Source organism: Heteronotia binoei, chromosome 6, assembly GCF_032191835.1.
Source record: "Heteronotia binoei isolate CCM8104 ecotype False Entrance Well chromosome 6, APGP_CSIRO_Hbin_v1, whole genome shotgun sequence".
Lineage (NCBI taxonomy): Eukaryota > Metazoa > Chordata > Lepidosauria > Squamata > Gekkonidae > Heteronotia > Heteronotia binoei.
This window is the reverse complement of record NC_083228.1, coordinates 73,841,293-73,859,933: the sequence shown is the minus strand read 5'-3', so window position 1 is coordinate 73,859,933 and position 18,641 is coordinate 73,841,293. Positions and strand designations below refer to the sequence as shown.

Here is an 18,641-nt window from a genome sequence, read left to right as displayed (position 1 = left end):
ACTATTTCTATCCCTCCTTATCACCTTGAATATAAGGTAGCATAATTTTTAGGTAGCTCATGGCTCTTCGTTAAGAGATATATGTCTCTTTCTCAAGGCAGCAATTTAATTCTTGCTAACTGAATTAACTGTATTTTGAGAATCCAACAGCTCACTGCAGAATTTTGGGGAGTTACACTTTTAGAACAAAACTGTAAAGTACATTTTTAAATAATCATAAATTATTTTAATAAATAGCTGAGCTTTAAAAAATGATAATTATATACTGCATCTTTAAATAATGCACTTGATTTTCTGCATTTTGGTTTAATGGTTAAAGTGCATTAATTAAAAATAATGAACCACTTCCTCATCATTATTGTTAAAAATAAGCCATAACAACATTAATAAGAATTGCTAAATCACTACTATTAATACTGCAATCTAGCAGATTACTCTAGGTATTGCTCTATTTAATACTGTCCAGCAGAAGAACATAATATTTTTATTATAATCTCACAGCAGCTCTGCCAGTCCTTTAAATGGCTGCTAATATTTTAGCAGGATTGAAAAACGAAGGGAAACTTCCAAGACACAGAGCTGCTAGGCCTCAGGAAGAAAAGATGCTTTGGACTAAATCTGCACCATTGTCACAATGTAGATAATGATTTTCTCCCCACCTACTTTTAGTGAAGTGCCCCCTCCTTGCCCCAAGCCACCTCTTTGTACATGCTAATTGAACTATAGCAACAGAACTTGAGTGGGTCACAACCTCTGATGGTGTCAGATGATCAAAGTGAAAGGCCATTAGCAACATGAGTGGCAGAAATAAATCCCTTGGCACTTGCCATAGTAATTTTAATATAAGTATGCAAATTGTGTGATGGGGGAATCAAACAAAATATCCCTCTTCATAGTATGCTGAAGTCTTTGGAACAAAACCTTAGTTTGCGCTAATTAAAATCTTCCTATCATTTTATCTTCAAATGTGTTAACAGGAATAAGCAATTGATAGAAGACAAGAGAGCTGCATATTGTGTCAGTTACAGTAAAACCCAATAGATGTTCTTCCCTCAGTACACAAAGTGATGACCCTAAAGACAGAACATCAAGCTCTCATCTGACCTCCAGTGTTCTTAAACAAGGTCTTCTGAAGTTTCTTTTATAGATAAAGGGTTTATTTAAGAGCAGATGTTTGAAGCCACATCAAAATAAATACATTTTTGCACTCCAAGCCTTTTCCCCAGTGGTTTTAGTCTTGTTCACGTTGCACCACAAAGTATCATATCTTGAAATCATAAATAAATTAGGAAGGAAACTGAGTGAGAGAGAACAAAATGGGAGACCATATACTTTATGCTTAGCAACATTCTCCACCTAATGGCGCACTCATGCAATTTCCACTCTGTGTGAAAAACTCAGGTGCTTTCCTCCCAATATAGTATCAATGTTGAAGTGAATATTTGCTATAGTTTTCTTTTTTGGGGGGCGGTGGTGATTCAAAACATAGATATTCCCCAGATATACAAAGATGGTGTAGAGAATAAAAATCCATAGCTTCTTCTCCTTCCACACTTCTTTGTAAACATTGATACTTCTCTGCCAAATGAAAAAGCTGCAGTCTGAAAATGTCTCATACACTGTGTGAGCTCCTCCTTCTTCTGAGGTGTGGGCATAACCAATCCAGTATTTTCAGTATCATTCAGGAATGGTTGATAGGTTGTGGAAGGCTGTGATACAGAAACGATATATCTCATTTTCCTTTTTAAGAAATGAAATGTTCTGCATGTACAGCGAGGATTCAATTTCTCTATGCATTCTTTATCGAAAAGAATGGGAAACTCTAGCAATGTGGGGTTTGGACTGCAAATGTAGAAGTAAATTCCAGAGCTTTAACTGAAACTCAGGGATAATTCAATCACTTGAAATTTTATTTATGTGATACATCCTAGGTGCTAGATTGCATTGTGAAAAGAAAAATTTAGATGCCAGGCTCAGCTCTCACTTTCATACAGTGGACATGCAGATCACTGGACTCCATTCCAATAACCCCAAGGGGATGCGATCCTGAAGAAGCTATTGCTACCACAGTGCAAAGAGTGTCAGCTTAGTTTTCCAGTCAAAAGACCTGCCTTTCATCTGTGACAGCTGGGACTGGGAGCCTCTCAGAATTTATGATTGAAGGACAGGAATATAGATGGCTTTAGGAACCTCATACAAGCAACAGGAGAGTCACACTAAGGAGAAATCTTCTGACTCTATGCTCTGTTCAACAAGGAAGAAAAGGAAGATAAGGATGGCCAAGAAACCCTTCCCTTTAGCTAAGGTTATGTAGCCAGTCAGCCAAACCCACCGGGTCTTGGTATAGGAAAGAGATTCATGCAACCATGGCTTCCTCTTCTGAACTATGGACAATGTACATCCCACAACTTTGTATAGAGCTTTCCCACTGCACAGTTCAACTAGGGAAATCTAAAAAGATCTCAATTAGCAATGGAGCATGAGACCCATTATAAATGAAGTATCAATGCTGGTTGTCCAGAAGAACCTAAACACAAAACCAATCAATAAGCACAAGAAGTGTGCACAAAGCATCATTTTAGTGTGTTCATGAACACCTAGAAACCACATATGACTTTGGTACATTTCAAATTGCAAAAAGTTTTGACCCTTCTTGACAGAAAAACTGAACTAGCTGTCACAGGATACCACAAGAGAATAGCTCTATAAATGCTATGGAGGGTTGAAGGGAAGAGAGAGAAATGAAGTATTAATGGAAAAATATGGAACAAGTCAGATACCAATAATGCACAGTGAAAAGGCTTCGAGTCTTCAAACAATAATATGCCAAGAAGGGTGTCATAGTTGAGGACTGGGTTGGATTAGTTTCATCACCTACTCTGTTGCACTCTTGAAATACATATTGGGAAAACATCCACAGCTTGGAAATACTTACAGACTCCATGTGGAAGAAAATCAACAAGCTGCAATTTTTAGCATGTCCAGGTTTGGCACCAACTCCTTAACATTCCCTAGTGGCCACCTAGGTTCAAAAATATACTGAGAAAGGCACACAATTGGTTTCCTATTATTACAACAGGATGGTGGGATAATGTACTCCATTGCACATGGTTTGCAAAAGACTTCACTTCTCAAAAAAGGTATTCATTCCAGCTGCCTTTTCTTGATATTTGCTGAAGCAGCCAACCCTTCATGCATCACATCCCTTCAAAACATGGCCAACTTATATGATCCAAGCAAAGTACAGTTTGAATGTCCCTTGTATACATGACAAAGCAACATGAAATACATAACTGTATCTTTCTTTGCTTCCATAAGTATGTAGTAGAAAAGTATAAATTAGGGAATTTAAAGACATTGTCGTTTTAATTCTTCTTCTCTAAATAGTTTGAGGGCACCCATCCTTTAAAAGGTTTCCCACCATCCATGATCTGACAGTACCACCAGCCATTTGGGTTTCTTTCCAGTACCTCCATGCAGACACCTTCCTGAAATCCAGCAGTTTCTTCATCACCCTCATAATCTGCAATGGAGATATAGAGATCTTTTAAATTATTGTGAATGAACTGGGATTTTTCAATGGGTTTTGGCCTGACTGTTGACACTGGGATTCCATTTCGTTCAGTAGGAAGGTATGAAGTGGTTTCAGATGCCTCAGAGCCCAACCGATCAGCTTGTTTTATCTTAGAATCACTAATCTGTGACTGGGCAGTGCTGAAAGAGGAATTGCGGCGTACTGCCCTCAGGTGGTCTGTGGAAGTAAGAGATTCATTTCTACGCAAGGAACAAGACAAGTTGCTGTCCTTGGGTGGTGGGGAGGCAAATACAGATTGTGGCCTCACTGCTAGCTGTCTAACTCCGTTTCGCAATTTGACAGGTCCAGATGTTTTAGAGAGGCCACCAGGAGGTTTGTTGGGAATAGGTGGTGTTGCTCTCTTGCTCTGGTTGATTGTGTTCAGTGCTTGGACCTTCTTCTCTATCTTCTCCAAGCTATTGGATTTGCTTTCATTTCTTCTGTTCTTGGCCAGTGCAATGTTGGTCTCATTGGATGTGGTTTCTTTCTGCTGGTTATCACAGGGCATTAAATATTGAGAAGGAGCCCATCCTTCTAGGTCTCCATATTTCAAGTACCACCATCCACTTGTTTGCTTTTCCACTACTTCCACCACAATGCCTGCTGTGAAACTGATCTCAGAATCTTGAACTTTCTGGTAGGAGTCAGTAGTTATATAGAGACGTTTCAAGGAGTTGTTTTCAAGTTCTGTTTTGGCTGGCTGGTTTGAGCAGAATATGGTATGGGGAGGAATTGTAATGAGATCTGCAGAGCTTCTTCTGAAGGACTCTTCTGGATTTCCAGAAGCTGTATATGGTGGGCTTTCAGATTCCTCACTTCTAGAACCCTTAAGTCCACCTCTAAGCTGTCCAGTGGGCCTTAGCTGATGGCGTAAAGTGCTAATGTCCATCCTTTCTTGACTCTGAGAGTCTGCTTTGTTCAGAAAAGGTTTAGGCCTCACCATTGGTTTTGCTCTGCTAGATACACTCTCCCCCAGATCCCTCTTTAGGCCCAATTTAGACACACTACTTAAACCAGCGTCTGAGGCTGACCTTGGCTTTGTTTCCTCATTTCTGGAATAGCTGGGCTTCCCAAGGTTTGGCTGAATGCCTTTGTCACTTTTGGGCTTCAGAAGTGAGGACTTGGGAGAAACAGAACATGGTGAATTTCTTTGAATTGAAGATACCGATGAACTTCTTTGAGAATCAGAATCACCACTAGACTCTTTGCTTGACAGACCATCTTCTATGTATGGTCGGAATCCTTCATTTTCATATATAGTCTCTTCTTCATGAGCCACATCCTCAGATGATTCTCCAACACTTGAGTTTGCCCTTTGGAGAGATGACACAGGGGAAAGCTTAAGTAGTTGGTGCATGCCTCTCTCCAGGCTTCCGTCTTCTCCCTGGCTCAGCTCAGATTCTGAGTCAACGCCAAAAGCAGGCACATCATATTCTGGTTCTTCATATTTTTGCTTGTTTGTGGAATCCTGGGTATCTCCAGAAGTTATGATTCCAGCAGATGTTCCTTCATCAGTGTCTTTTTGCTTACTGGGAGGTGCTGGAGGAGGGACTTTGGGTCGAGTTAAAGTACTAGTTCGCCTATTTAAATTAGGCTTCTTCCTTTTATCAATATAGGATGCTGGAGCCCAGCCTTCTTTCTCCCCAATCTGCACGTACCACCAGCCACCAGAGTTCTTGTCAATAACCTAAAGGATGATCAAATAAGATTATTACTTAGAAAAAACAATGCTATACAATTCTTTTTATTCAGATGATATTCTACAAGCAAGCAACCCATCACTTATTTGTGTTTTCATTTCCAGGCTCACCTCTGCCTTTTGTCCTCCATGAAAGCTTATCCCATCAGAAATACAAGACTGAAACTCTGCAATAGTGTAGTATTCAACCTCCACTGATGGTGGCTCCGGGGGTTTAGGTAGCTGGAAACCCTGTCACAAGAAAATATTAGTTTAAAATTGGAGTACTGATGGGGAAAAGAGGACCTAATGTTAATTTTTAGACAATGGCTTGCTCTGAGAGAAAGCAGAGATGGATAAATACCTCCATCCTGCTACTCAGACTTCATGAACCATTACATACATGGACAATATATATGTATGTCCAAACTTCTTCATGTATGGTTTGACTGGGAAGTTAAGGACATTTCATGTGTATAAGGTTTAGGGTTGGATATTGTAGAGGAAGTCTGTAATACAAAACACAGTGGATCAGGGGGCAGGGAAAGGGACCATCTAAGCTATGGTCAGCTCTTATTGAACTCAATACTGAAATGCTTGTAGTGAAATCCACATAATTCAGCAGGTCCTGATGCTTCCAGAAGCTACAGGTCCGTTTTTTAGCTTTCCTCCAAAACCAAGATACTTGAAATAACAGATGGATCTCTCAAAATACATGCAGGTGCCAAGAGTTGTGTGAAAGCTGGTAAGCTTTCCCTGCACCCATATACCCATCTATATCTAGCCCAGTTCTATGATTTTACACTAGACATAAGACTAGGTGGAAAGACCTGTGTGAGTTTCTCTTTTTCCACATTCTGGAGTGGACACTTACAGCTCTGTCTTCAACATCTACCCACTCCTCAGAAATATACTACGACAAGACTATATAACCTCTGTTAAAGCTGGAAAAAATATGTTGGGCTAGATGGAACATATGAAGCTCCTTTATACAAAGTCATGCCATTGGTCCACCTCTGGCAGCAGTGCTCCAAGGTTACAAACCAAGATCTTTTCCCTGTCACTGAGCTGTGCTGTTTCCCCATATTTATTCAATGTAATCCAGTAACACTTTTTCTGATGAAGTCATTCCCACATATAAAATGGCAGTTACTTACTATAAGCTTCATGCTCATGAAGAACCCCATCTTTTTACTGTTCACTTTCTAACTCACTTCTGACCATTCAGATGAGATGAGCAATCTTAATAATTTCTACCTCTGTGTGTTCTTTTTTGCACTCTGGTTTTAAAGGAGCCAATGTTGCGTAATGGTCAGAGGAGGATATGGAGACCCAGGTTTGAATCCTCGCTGTGCCATGGAAGCTTGCTGAATGATCTTAGACCAGTTACAGACTCTCAGCCTAACCTATTTCACAGGATTGTTCTTGTGAGCATACAATGGAGGAGAAAAGAATGGTATAAAGCCATTTTGGATCCACACTGTGGAAAAAGGTGAGGTATAAATAAACTGATCTTAAAGAGGTATAAATGATCTTAGAGGGAGTTCACACATCTTCTGCTATCCAGGTGATGGCCATTCCTAGACTGGTTTAGGTTCCAAAAAAAAGGCAAGACATTTTCAGTCCATTTCCTGAGCCAATCTTTTCAGTTCTAACTTATTTCACAAAAAATAGCAGTAACATCTGATATTTATCTGAATATATTGTGCATACTGCAGGGACAATGTAAACCTTCTGCCTAAAATCCCATAGCCAATCACACTGGAGTAGTACAACTAAAGGCAGACCATTCAGAGTAATAAAGACTGTGATGAGAAGTTATTTGTGGTTAATGTGCTATAACTCTAGAGGATCATGGGAATCAGATGGAACAACAGCCAATAGGTAAGCAACAAAAATAGAACCAGTGTGGCCCAAACTTGTTATAGGATTGACTGCAATTCTGGGAAGTTTTCTTTCCTCCTAGCATCCTTTTTTGCTGGTAGTGGAGCTGATTTCTACACAGAAATCTATTGGTTTTTATTGCTTGCTTCCCAGGGTTTGGGGCAAGGGAATTTGTATGGATTCCACTGATGTACTTGAATTTGGAGAATGAGTGTTGTTTCTTAGAAAACACACTCATTCTCCATGTGGTAGATGTAATATTTAAAAATGTATATATTTTATTGAAAAGAAATAGGAACTTAATGTAATATTGCAATTCAACTGCACGTCCATTTCATTTATTCAGCTCTGAAAATAAACTGGAATTAGTAAAAGTTAAGTTGCCTATGTTAATTCCTATTCATAAACTTAAAGTCACACAGTGGAGCTCTTAAAAGCATGAAAATTTGATGTGTTTCATTTATACATGTGAAATATCCTATTCATTCCAGGCTTTGCTCAGTTTCACCAATTAATGGATATATCAGAGCAAATCAATTATGCATTGCTACTTTATACCCTTCATTCACTTTGAACAGGGTTTCCTACAGAAGGCTTCTTCTGTATAGTAACTATACTTAATTAAATGCACCCATACTATGGAATGAGTTTTAAACTAACAGGGCAGGCTCAAAAACCACCACTGAGAGACTTATTGTAATCCAAGGAACTAACATAAGAGTTCTTAGATTAGTGGATTTAGTCCTGTTAGCATTTGTGATTTATCATTAAGAGACATGTCTGCCACCTGGTCTCTGCTAAAAAGTCATCACAGTCACTAAGGATTAAGTTTCATTTTCCTCACAGCAGCTGATGGCTTTAAGTGAGGTATAAATTAATCACAGCTTCTTACCTCACAAAATTCTATAGGTAAAAGCAACAGAGGCATCAGATCTAATCCTCCAAATTACAGGAGGTACGGTAGGGCTAGAACACTTGTCTGGTCTTGAGGTAAAGTCAGAATTGTCAAGGCAAAGATTCACAATGAAATTACATGTTTTGTGTGCAGAAAGGTGCTGGATAAATCCTAAACATCTCCAGTTAAAGGATCTCAAGCGCTGGGGAAGACATTTTGAGACCTTCGAACAGCTATCAATAAGAGTAAGTAGTACATTGGTCCACCTATTCCAGTCCTGTCAGCAGAAGGCAGAATTTTATACTGCAGACTTCTACAGTTTGATATTTCATTTTTTAAAGTTTAAACTGTAATGTAACATTTAATCCTCAAGAATGGACCCAATGTAAGTGATCCTCCAGATGAAAAACCCACATTTTTTAATATACAGTATATTTCCCCTTTTGTCTTAGCAAATCCGAGCTCTCTCATAGGCTAGAACTGGATGGGACTGTGGTGCATCAACCTTTGGCCCATCAAACCATCAATCAACTGCTCTTGTGTCACACTGTCTGACTCTGCTCTCCCCCACCCACTGACGGCCCCAGGACAGATTAGGATTGATCCTCTGGGGAAACTGCTAGGCAGTGGCTGCTTGTAGGCAACTGATGTTGCTTCTCTTAGTAAAAAACCCCCAAGCTTTTCTCTCAGCAGAAGCCAGTGGGGAAGGTTGTTTCAAGTTCTATTTTGGCCTTTGAGAGAGAACTCATTGGTTGGCTCTACTTCTGTCTCCCATCCGAGTGGCTGTCGCTAGCCAGCCAAGCTGATTATGACAGTAAAAGGCATCCAACCTTGGTTCTGGCAGTTGCTGCCTTTCCCTACTCTCCCATTGGCTATGCTGCCTGTCACATGCTTTGCAGAGGACAGAAAGAAAGCCTTCCTTTCACTGGCTGAGGGATGGAGGAAGAGGGAATCAGCCAAAGAGAAAGCCGTCCCACAATTGGCTGAGGGAGGGAAGTAGAGGGAAGGCTTTTTCTCATTTGGCTGAGGACTCCCTTGATTGACTGAGGACTCCTCCCTATCCTCCTCTGGGAAGGAAACACCCAGTGACAGGGGTGAAAATGGTGTTCTGTCACAGTAGGCCAGATACAGAGAAACAGAGAAGGAAAGCGAGAGAGAGATTGAAGTCAACGCTATCAGAGAGAGTTGGTCTGAAAGGTATCACTAAAGTTCTCTGAGGGAGAACTCACTGGGGCCAGTCCTGACTACGGCTGCCAGTTCCAGGTTGGTGGGAAATCCCTGGAGATTCTGTGGTGGAGTTTGGGGAGGGCATAAGAATCAGGGCTTCAGAGTGGGGTCTGCCAGACCCAGGTTCTTGCTGTGGAAGCTTACTGAGTGATTTTGAACCAGTCACATACTTCCAGCCTTACCTACCTTGCAGGGTTGTGGTGCAGATCAAAGGAGAGAGAGGAAATTGATGTAACCTTCTTTGTCCCCCCCCCCCCCCCATGGAGAAAGACTGTCTTTTTCCTATGTAGAGGCAGCAGGGAGGGGGAAGTGATGGAAAGCTGAAGTCAGAGGGGCAGATAAAGGGAAGGAGATAAGGTTGCCAACTCCGGGATAGGAAATTCCTGGGGAACCATTTTTGCCAATCTCCAGATAAGGACTGGTGATCACTCTATATTACAACTGCTCTCCAGATGGCAGATCAGCTCTCCTTGAGGTGAGGGAGGGGGGACTGAATGCCTTCATTTTGGTGGGTAGGAAGATACCAAGGGTGCGGGGGCCTCTTTCTAGAGCCCATTATATTTTTCTTCACAACAGGCCTTATCCCTAGTCTAATAATATTTTAAATTTTGACCATATACAACATGGAGCATGTAAGTGTCTTAGTATTCAAGTTACTATATCAGTTATTCATTAATTTTCTTCACATCCTGCTCTAGTACTGTTTTATATGAAGTCATTTATGTAAAAGATATCTAGAGTGAAGTTTCCACGGCAGTATTGGTAATATGCCTCACCACAACAACCAGCCGAGATGCACACAATCTTATTTTTCCATTTAGATTTCCATAATTAATGAAGGGCCATTGTGCATGCAAAGAGGGTTAGAAGTGTGGGAAGTATCACCTATGGCTTTTTTTCCCAAGCTATTCAGAATCTTTTGTTTTGTTCTTTCATGAACTTTAGTTCCAGTAGGGCAGGCCTATAAATCATTACCCCTTTAGTGTGCTAAACAAGTCCCCGAATCAGCATCACATCTATAATGACATATGTTGAAGATTCTCTCACTTAGAATATAAGGAAGTGTTTTGTGCAAATTACTTGAGTAAAAATATCTGTTAGTGCCATAAGTGGCAGAAAAAGTCAGTACTCACCAAACTGGATTCTCTTCTGGGGGGAGGCCTTGTTCTCAGATTGGGAGAGCCTAGTGAGGAAGGGAGGAGGAATTCCACATTTAAATAGACCATGTTAATCAAAATACCAACATTCTTTTCAGACATTAAGGATCTGGGATGCACATAATGCAGGGGAGTTTCATGTCCCAAGTGATTTCTTTCCATATATCAGCTGCATGGGTCAAACTATCTTAATGGGGTAAACAGCAGTTCTGGAGAGCTACTAGGTCAGGAAAAGAGTTACGCCCTTCTTCACCCGGTGCAGATTAGGATCCGATGCAGTTGCCCTTTATAAAGAAATATACTCTTACTTTTTCTCCCCTTGTTCTTAGTTACCATTGTGCCTGCCTTCTGCTTGCTGCTGCTTCCCCCCTTTCATCTTTGCTGTCCCTCCCCCCTGCCACAGCTCAGTGTTTTCTTCTCCTTGTCCTAGCACCAGGCCTCGAATTCAGTGGGAGCTCACAGAAGTGCTGCTCCTGAACCTTTATGAGAGTTCCATCTCCTCCTTCTAAGAGTTCCACCTCCTTGTCCATTGAATAGTATGTGCAGATGCATAACATTCCCTGGGTGAACTCCACCACCTATTTTTCTACAAAATGACCCCTGCCTAGCACTGATTTTTGAGGTGGGAGCCTCACCAGCCATTAAGGCTGCTACAGCAACCCAAAACAGTATCAGAACTCTAGCGGTTGTTTCATGCCCTTGCCATCAATGTGTGTGCATATGCAGACTTACTATTAAGATTTTTTTTTTCTTGCATACTGGGCTACTGCGTCTTTATTTTTTTTTTAAATTGAATTTTTGTTGCTGTTTTTTCAAATCTGGAAGGTTTTGGGAGGGCTTGCAGAATGTGCATTTCCAATCCTGGCTGTCCCCTTTCTGTGGATTTTGCTACCCACACAGTGGTCAGGACCTCAGAAATTGATAAAGTGGCAATTCTTGACAGTGCCTGTCACAGAACTCCTAATGTCATGTTCAGCTTGCCCCTGAATTGATGCCACTGAACAGAAGTGATTCCTTTCAGCCCTGAAGGCATATAAAATTCTAAAGATTGCTGAGATATCCATCCAGTTACAGGTGAAAACCTGAACTTTACTGGCATGTTTTGCAAAAAAGCGTGAAGCTCACAGGCAGAACTTTTAAAAAGCAGTATACTTTCTGGACAGTAGAGGGCCTTAAGCACCTTGCCCAAAACAGTGCTGTAATGCTCAGTGTGCCACAGATCCTTCAATCAATCACAATGTTTATAAAATTTATAGTTTTTGCAGATGGGCATTAAACTAGGGGCCTGTCATTGAACATTAGATAGGGAATTGGACAGTATTCATCTCTAGCAGCCAGCAGCATCGCTGCTTGGCTGCAGGGATGTCTTTGCCTCCCTGGAAGGAAAAGGGAGGACTTCTGCTGCTTGTTTGGACGCGATTCCAAGGGGGTGGAGCTTGCTGCTGTAACGGCAGCACCGTCCGCCCCCTACCTCAGTCTTCGACAGACGATCAGCAGAGCAGGAGTGCTTTTGAGTCGCTCCTTACTGATCGTGTCACTTTCGGGCCAGGAGTTTTGAGCGGGCGCTGATAAGACCGGGAGGGAGTGCCTTCCTCGCTTCTTTTCAGCCACGTTATTTGCTGCTGAGTGTGTCAGTTTTGGGCCGGGATTTTTGATCAGGGCCCTGATAAGACCAGGGAAAGCACCTTGCCTCACTTCTTCTCAGCCGCGTCAGTTGCGGGAGATCCAGGCCCTGATAAGGCCGGGAGGAGTGCCTTAGCTTGCTCCTCTTCAGCCATGTCAATTTCAGCTGTGTTGCTTTGCAGGGAGATCAGGGTCCTGATAAGGCTGGCCGGGAGCTCTTTAGGTGGTCTGTCCCTGGCTGGCTTTGGGTGCGGCGGTGCTGGCAGCGCAGGTCAGGACATCGGGCCTGGTGTTTGGCCCATGCTGAATGCAGCATGATCAGAGAGGAGGAAGAGGATCTCCTTTGGATGGCCTGTTGTGACTCTCCCCTCCTTGCCCCCCCGCCCAATTTGAGTTTAATCACCTATCAGGGTAGTTTAAGGAGGTATTTGGGGGTCTTTTAGGCTGTTTCATAGCCTGGAGTTTTCCTCGCTCTCTTCCCCCCCCCCTCAAATGTTTGCTTTATCATTGCAGTTTGTAAAAGGGTGGACAGTGAACATCCCTTCCCTTAGTATTAAGGGATCTTAGGTTTCTTTTTTGGAGAGTCATACTTTGTCGCTCGTAGGCTAAGCTGGGGTGGGGCAGCCATTTTTGCTCCCCTTGTGACTTTCTTCATGAGAAGGAAGGCAGTCATTTTAAGCACTGTAGAGGTAGGGCCATTTTGGCTGTAGCCAGTATCAGGTTTCTTGTGGCCTTTGTTATTCAGGTGGCCATTTTAGGTGTTGTCTAGCAGGGGCCATTTTTATGCTTTTGTGTGGCCTTATTCTTACTTGGTATTGCAATGTGTCAGGTAGGAAAGGGATGGGAGGATCTAAGGGTAATTAGGTCCCTAAGGCCCAGCCTAAAAGGCCGGCCCCACCTTGATCTTATTGGAGAGAGATGGTGGCTTAGTGGTAGAGCATCTGCTTGGTAAGCAGAAGGTCCCAAGTTCAATCCCCGGCATCTCCAACTAAAAGGGTCCAGGCAAGTAGGTGTGAAAACCCCCAACTTGGGACCATGGAGAGCTGCTGCCAGTCTGAGTAGACAATACTGACTTTGATGGCTGAGGGTCTGATTCAGTATAAGCAGGGCTTTTACAGATGATGAGGGTGATGACGGGGTTAATGCAGCTATTTTGCAACGGCTTTGGGCGTTGGAGCAGGCATCTGGCATTTCTCCCCCACAGGGCTCAGATGTTGGGGAAAATCCTAAAGCTATGTTTCAAGCGGATATTTTAACCAGGTTGTCTATCCTTGAGGGCAGGTCTGCTGGAAATGCCTCTGGAGGAGCCTGGGGGTCCGATGGCTCAGACTGGGGTACCAGTCCACTTCATATGGATGCTGGAACAGGGTCAGCATTGGTATTGGTTGGATTGGAGGGTAAGGCTGTAAACACTATGCATTCATACCCTGGGCTGGCTTGGCCATGGGGCCCATGGGGCCCTGCCGCTGCAGCGGTGGCAAGTGTTGCCACAGGGGCTTCTGGTACCTTCCCCTCTCCTGGCATGGGTACATGGCAAGCTGGGTCTTGGCCAGCCAGACATTTTGGCCCCTACGGGGCTTGGCCAGCAGCTAGGCAGCAAGGTATGCCAGGTCCCATGTTGGGGGGATGAGCCTTTTCTTCTCCTTTGAGTGCTTCTTATGGGTCTGCCCCTCCCTTTTACTGCATTGCCTTTTGGGGACTTAGCTTTACCCTTAGGTGATCATTTGTTGCCTGCAACAAAATATAAGAATTTACAGGGTGAATATGTGGTTATCTTTTCCCTCCTGTACCATGACCTGGAGAAGAAAGACAAGACGATTTAGACAATAAGGAGAAAGAGAAGTTGAAAAAGCAGACAGTGGACAGGACCTGGATCAATTGGCTTCCTGGGTTTTTCATATATGGTGGTTTGATAGCATGCTCTCAGCCTTGGAGGGGTGCTTCACTGATCCAGTATGTGGATATTATTTATAAGGAGTATACAATGTTAATGGGCCCACTTGGCTCCAGTATGACTAGGAGTTCCGAAAGCGGGCTGCCTTATACCCTTCCCTACAGTGAGACCACATCCACCAGCAGCTTTGGCTCCAGGTCTTGTCCCATGCGCAACCAAACTTGAGTGACCGCTCTGATAGTGGCCATTTGGTTGCCAGGACATCTGTGACTTCTTCATCTTCTTTCTGCAGTTCGGCAGGGCAGGCGGTTCAGCCCCGCTTGCTTTGCTGGGAGTTTGGGTCCCAGGGAGTGTGCAGTGGGAAGGGTTGCCAGTACAGGCATGAATGCAAGACCGCCGTATGTCTTGAATGTTTTAAGTACATAACTATGTGAATGTTTAGATTTTAATTATGTACATTATGGAATGTCTAATTTTTATGCATAATTTTATATTTTTATGTCAGTTTTTATATGTTGTAAGCCGCCCTGAGCCACCTGGTGGGAAGCGCGGGATATAAATCTCTAAATAAATAAATAAATAAATGCCCTATGTGGGGTGGCTCTCACTTCTTTAGCAACTGCCCAGCCACATAAGGACCAAAAGAAGCAGGACTGGGGGGTGGAGGTAATTACCAAGCTGGAATAGGGGCCCAGTCCGATAAAGGTGGGACCTCTTTATCCCTCTCCATCTGGCTGCAGGAGTTTTTGGAGTCTTTTAATGGGATTTCATTTTGGAGGGCAGACATGAAACTTGAAGCAGAGCTTCAGGTCATGTCTGACGCTGCTGGGTCTTTATTTTTGCAGACATTGGTGAACAGATATATGGCCAGATTCATGGGTTCAGGCGGGTGTGAACCAAGATCTTATGTTTCTTGAGTTCTTTCCCATTCTCGTTGCTGTTTGGTTGTGGGGGAGTTATATGGCCATTCGCACAATTCATTTTTGATGTGATAACATGGCAGTGGTATATGTCATTAATTCCCTTTTATCCAAATCTCAATGGGTTATGAAATAGGTGTGGGCCTTCACTCTGTGTTGTCTGTGGCTTAACATACTGGGGTGAATAATGTGGTGACTGAAGCTCTCTCTCGTGAACAGATGGAGAGATGTCATCAGCTGGCCCCAGAAGCTGATCGAGAGCTGGCGCAAATGCCCCCAGAGCTGTGGCTGATTGGAGAGCTGAAGCCTGCAGAGTGATAGGCCTAGCCATAGTGCACAGCACCAGGAAGACTTACGTTAGGGGTAGGGTATCACATTGTTCGGCCCCTCCCGGTGGAGCAGTTGCTCCACTACTGTTTTTCTTTAAAAGGTAAGGGATGGGCTGTGCAATCCATTAGGGGGTGCCTGTTTGCTCTGGCTTTTGCTAGTAAGGCATTAGGGTCTTCTGTGGAAGATGCTGGAGGGCTGGGCTAGAGAGGCCAGGCCTAATCCTGATGCTAGGAAGCCTATTTCCCCTTTGATTCTTAGGGGCTTGAAGGGGGTTTGGGGCACAGTGTATGCATTCTATTTTGAATCCACCCTGTTTCATGCTGCTTCCTTGGTTGCCTTCTTTGGGGCCCTCAGAGTCTGTGAGCTAGTGGCCCGCTCGTGAAATGATGTTTCTGGTAGTGCTTTGTTGCCACAGGTCCTGTGGTTAGTGGAGATTAAGGCGGGCACTACCGTTCAATGCTCTAAGACTGACTGGTGTCACAGGGGAACCGTTTTGGAGCTGGGCACATGCTTGGAGCAGGACTTGTGTCCTGTTTCTGCTTTGGCTGCCTATTTGGCAGTACGCGGTCCTAGGGATGGATTTTTGTCATCTCAATGGCAGTCCACTGACAAAACATCAGTTTTGGGTTGTGACTTCTTGGGCTTTAGCTAAGCTGCTTTAGTTCCCTAACTTAATCCCTAACTTTGTGTGGTTTGTAACATGAATTTTATGGTTACTGTTTCTAGTTTGACTGTTTTTTCTTTTTAGATGCTGGTGTTCCTGGCCAGAGGAGCCGAGTTCTCGTCTGTGGACACAGTTATGTGTTTTGGGCTGCACATCAGGCTCAGAGAACTTTGGTCAGCTCTTAGCTGGGACTCAACCAATGGGTCACTATTGAGTGGTGTGGGCGTGGGTTCTTCATAGGCTTGGCCTGATGCCATTGTTATTCCGCAAAAATGCTGGCCCGCCTCTCCAGTTTTTAATTATTCACCTCGGTGGGAATGATCTCAGACTATTAAAAGGCAAGGTGTTGGCCTTGCAGGCCAGGGATGATGTTAGGGCCAATAAGGAGAGATGGCCTGGGACCATTATAATAGGGTCAGCTATGATTCCCCGCCTTGTTTGCCATGGTGTTTGGGACCCTGCAGACATTGAGAGGGCCTGTTACAAGGCTAACTAGAAGATTAGGAAAGCCTTAGAAGGCGGGGGGGATTGGGCTACTACCTGCCCCATCTGGGTATTTCTCTTAAATTCCCTTACCTCTACAGAGGTGATGGGGGATCTCTCTGAAAAGGGTAATATGCTTTTCTTGAGAAGCATTCGGCAAGAGCTGTGGGTGGCATTGGGCCTTCTGGTGGGTGCTAAGGTTTAAGCAGAGGTTTGGCCTTAGTGGTGGCAGGTTTTACTGTGCTTATGGTACTGTGTGGCTAGGGGCAGACCATAAAGCTTTCCCTCTTGGGGGGTTAGGGGTCTGGCAGGATCAACCTTGGAGTTCAATGACCTGGGGTGGGAGAATGCAGAACGTCCTTTAAGGCTCAACTGGAGGGGGCCTTCCATTGAGACATGTGTCTGGTGGCCGGGTCCCTCGCCCGTTGAATGGCAGGGGAGGGGTTTGTTAAGACCTCTGGCCCTGACCAGGCCGCAGCTTCAGTACTGGAGGGTGCCTTGCATTGAGACGTGCATCTAGTGGACGGATCCTCTGGGGATTGCCTTCTTGCTGAGCTGACCTGGCAGGAGCTGTGGCGTATAGCTTCGGCTGGGGGCTGGGTTCCTCGACTGTGGAATGAAAGGGGAGGTGTCTGTTGAGACCCCTGGCCCTGACCAAGAAACAGTTTCAGTTAGCCCTTGCTGTTTATTACTTAAACTTAAATAAAGTGGCCCTTAGTTATACCCAATACCTTGCGTCTGACTCTTTATTCCGACTTGGGGGGCAAATGAGTCCTGGAAAGCATAGCAATAACTGCTAAACAATGGTATACTCCCACATCTGTTCTATTCTGGATGGACTAAGAAAAAGCCAGTTACATCAGTTGATATCTGGAGGAGGCAGAAACCCTAACATTTACTAACAACAACCATTCCAAATCCCACATGGTTCTTCTACATCCAAAAACTTAACAGAGCAGTTGATGTCAATTTCACTTTAAGGTAAAGCCCACACGAGACCATAAATTAAACTGGTAGAACAGTCAGTGGTCATTATGAGGTGCCACAATCATATTGCCAGTCGCGGTCCCAAAAATCCAGTAATGTGGTTTGTGCATAAAGGATGCTTCAAGGGATTTTTACTGCATGGAATGTTACTGGAAAGAGACTTAAGAACTACAGGATTCCTTCTATCCATCACTATTTGCAAAAATGGATTGACATAAATTGTATTCACATGTTGTACTAGCAAGCTGCCTTACTGGGTTAAAATTTCTACTGTTTAAATTTGTCCTGTTGTATTCATAACTTGCCATCATAGAACATAGTGAGAGTACATAAGGTGTCTTAATTTTAGCAAGCATCATGGATCTTCTAACTATACCCTTGGACCAAGATTAGAATCAGTACCTTCCTTGCACTTTGGCTGCTGTAATCAGTCCCTGCAATAAACAGGCATGAGAAATAAGCCATAGTACAACAAGAAGTCAACTGTGAGCTTACTTATTTGAGCTCTTTGAGGTGCAATCCGTGCTATGGCAGGAGATCCTTGTGCCAGTTTTGGGACCTGCTTGTCTTGAGCCATCATGGCATTACCATTGGAATCATTGCATAAGATGGGCAAGCTAATTTCCTTCTTAGAAATGTGGGATTCTGCAGTTTCAATTTCTGACTGTGTTTCCTTGTCACTTGAGGATTTCTTGTTCAACAGGTTGCTGATTTCCATGATGTTTCCTATAATTTCCACTGGTCCTGTTAAGTTTTTTTTCCTAGATGAAAGATCATCTTTTATTTTCTTGAGATACGATGCTGGAGCCCAGCCCTCCTTGCCTAAATATCTGAAAGTAAGAAAAGATACCACATTTAGTACTTTGCATCTCAAAAGAAGGATAAGCCATAAACAAGAACCAGTCACTCTCTCAGCCCAAGTTCCTGCATGGTATTGTTGTGAGGACAGGTTGTATTGCAGGAGACCATGTATGCCATTGAACCTGTTGAAGTTGTGGGGAAAAAACCATTTTCAAAACTGTTACCCATGGTTAATTACCAGTACACCCAGATTCCTCTCATTCTTTTCTCACAAACAGAACATCAAATTCTGAAGACTAGGAAATTTTTACTTCTTTAGCGATGTATAGACAAAGCATGCTACGGACTAACTACAAGATACCTTGTGAGTACCTCTCTAATGAGTGCCAAGAAATTATTTCAAATAACTGTTCAGAACAAAAGCAAAACACTATAGTGGCCAGATTTTCTTGTTCTCTATCCAAAGACTGCAAGGTTCATTAACAATGCACAAAAGGAGGACAGTAGTCTAGCTGGGGAAGGAT

At 43.3% G+C, this 18,641-nt stretch overlaps 1 protein-coding gene across 8 annotated transcripts in view; it reads right to left on the bottom strand.

Moving 5' to 3' along the window:
- Positions 1 to 1,135: 1,135 nt before the first annotated feature.
- Positions 1,136 to 18,641, bottom strand: part of SH3PXD2A (SH3 and PX domains 2A) — a 378,650-nt gene continuing 361,144 nt past the window's right edge. For all 8 annotated transcript variants that reach the window (XM_060241731.1, XM_060241733.1, XM_060241732.1 and 5 more), the window contains 4 exons: positions 17,812 to 18,146; positions 10,392 to 10,441; positions 5,385 to 5,504; positions 1,136 to 5,261 (listed from right to left, as the gene is read on the bottom strand). In XM_060241731.1, the coding sequence (XP_060097714.1) occupies positions 3,366 to 5,261; positions 5,385 to 5,504; positions 10,392 to 10,441; positions 17,812 to 18,146 (2,401 nt within the window). In that variant the 3' untranslated portion in view covers positions 1,136 to 3,365. The remainder of the gene's footprint in view (positions 5,262 to 5,384; positions 5,505 to 10,391; positions 10,442 to 17,811; positions 18,147 to 18,641) is intronic.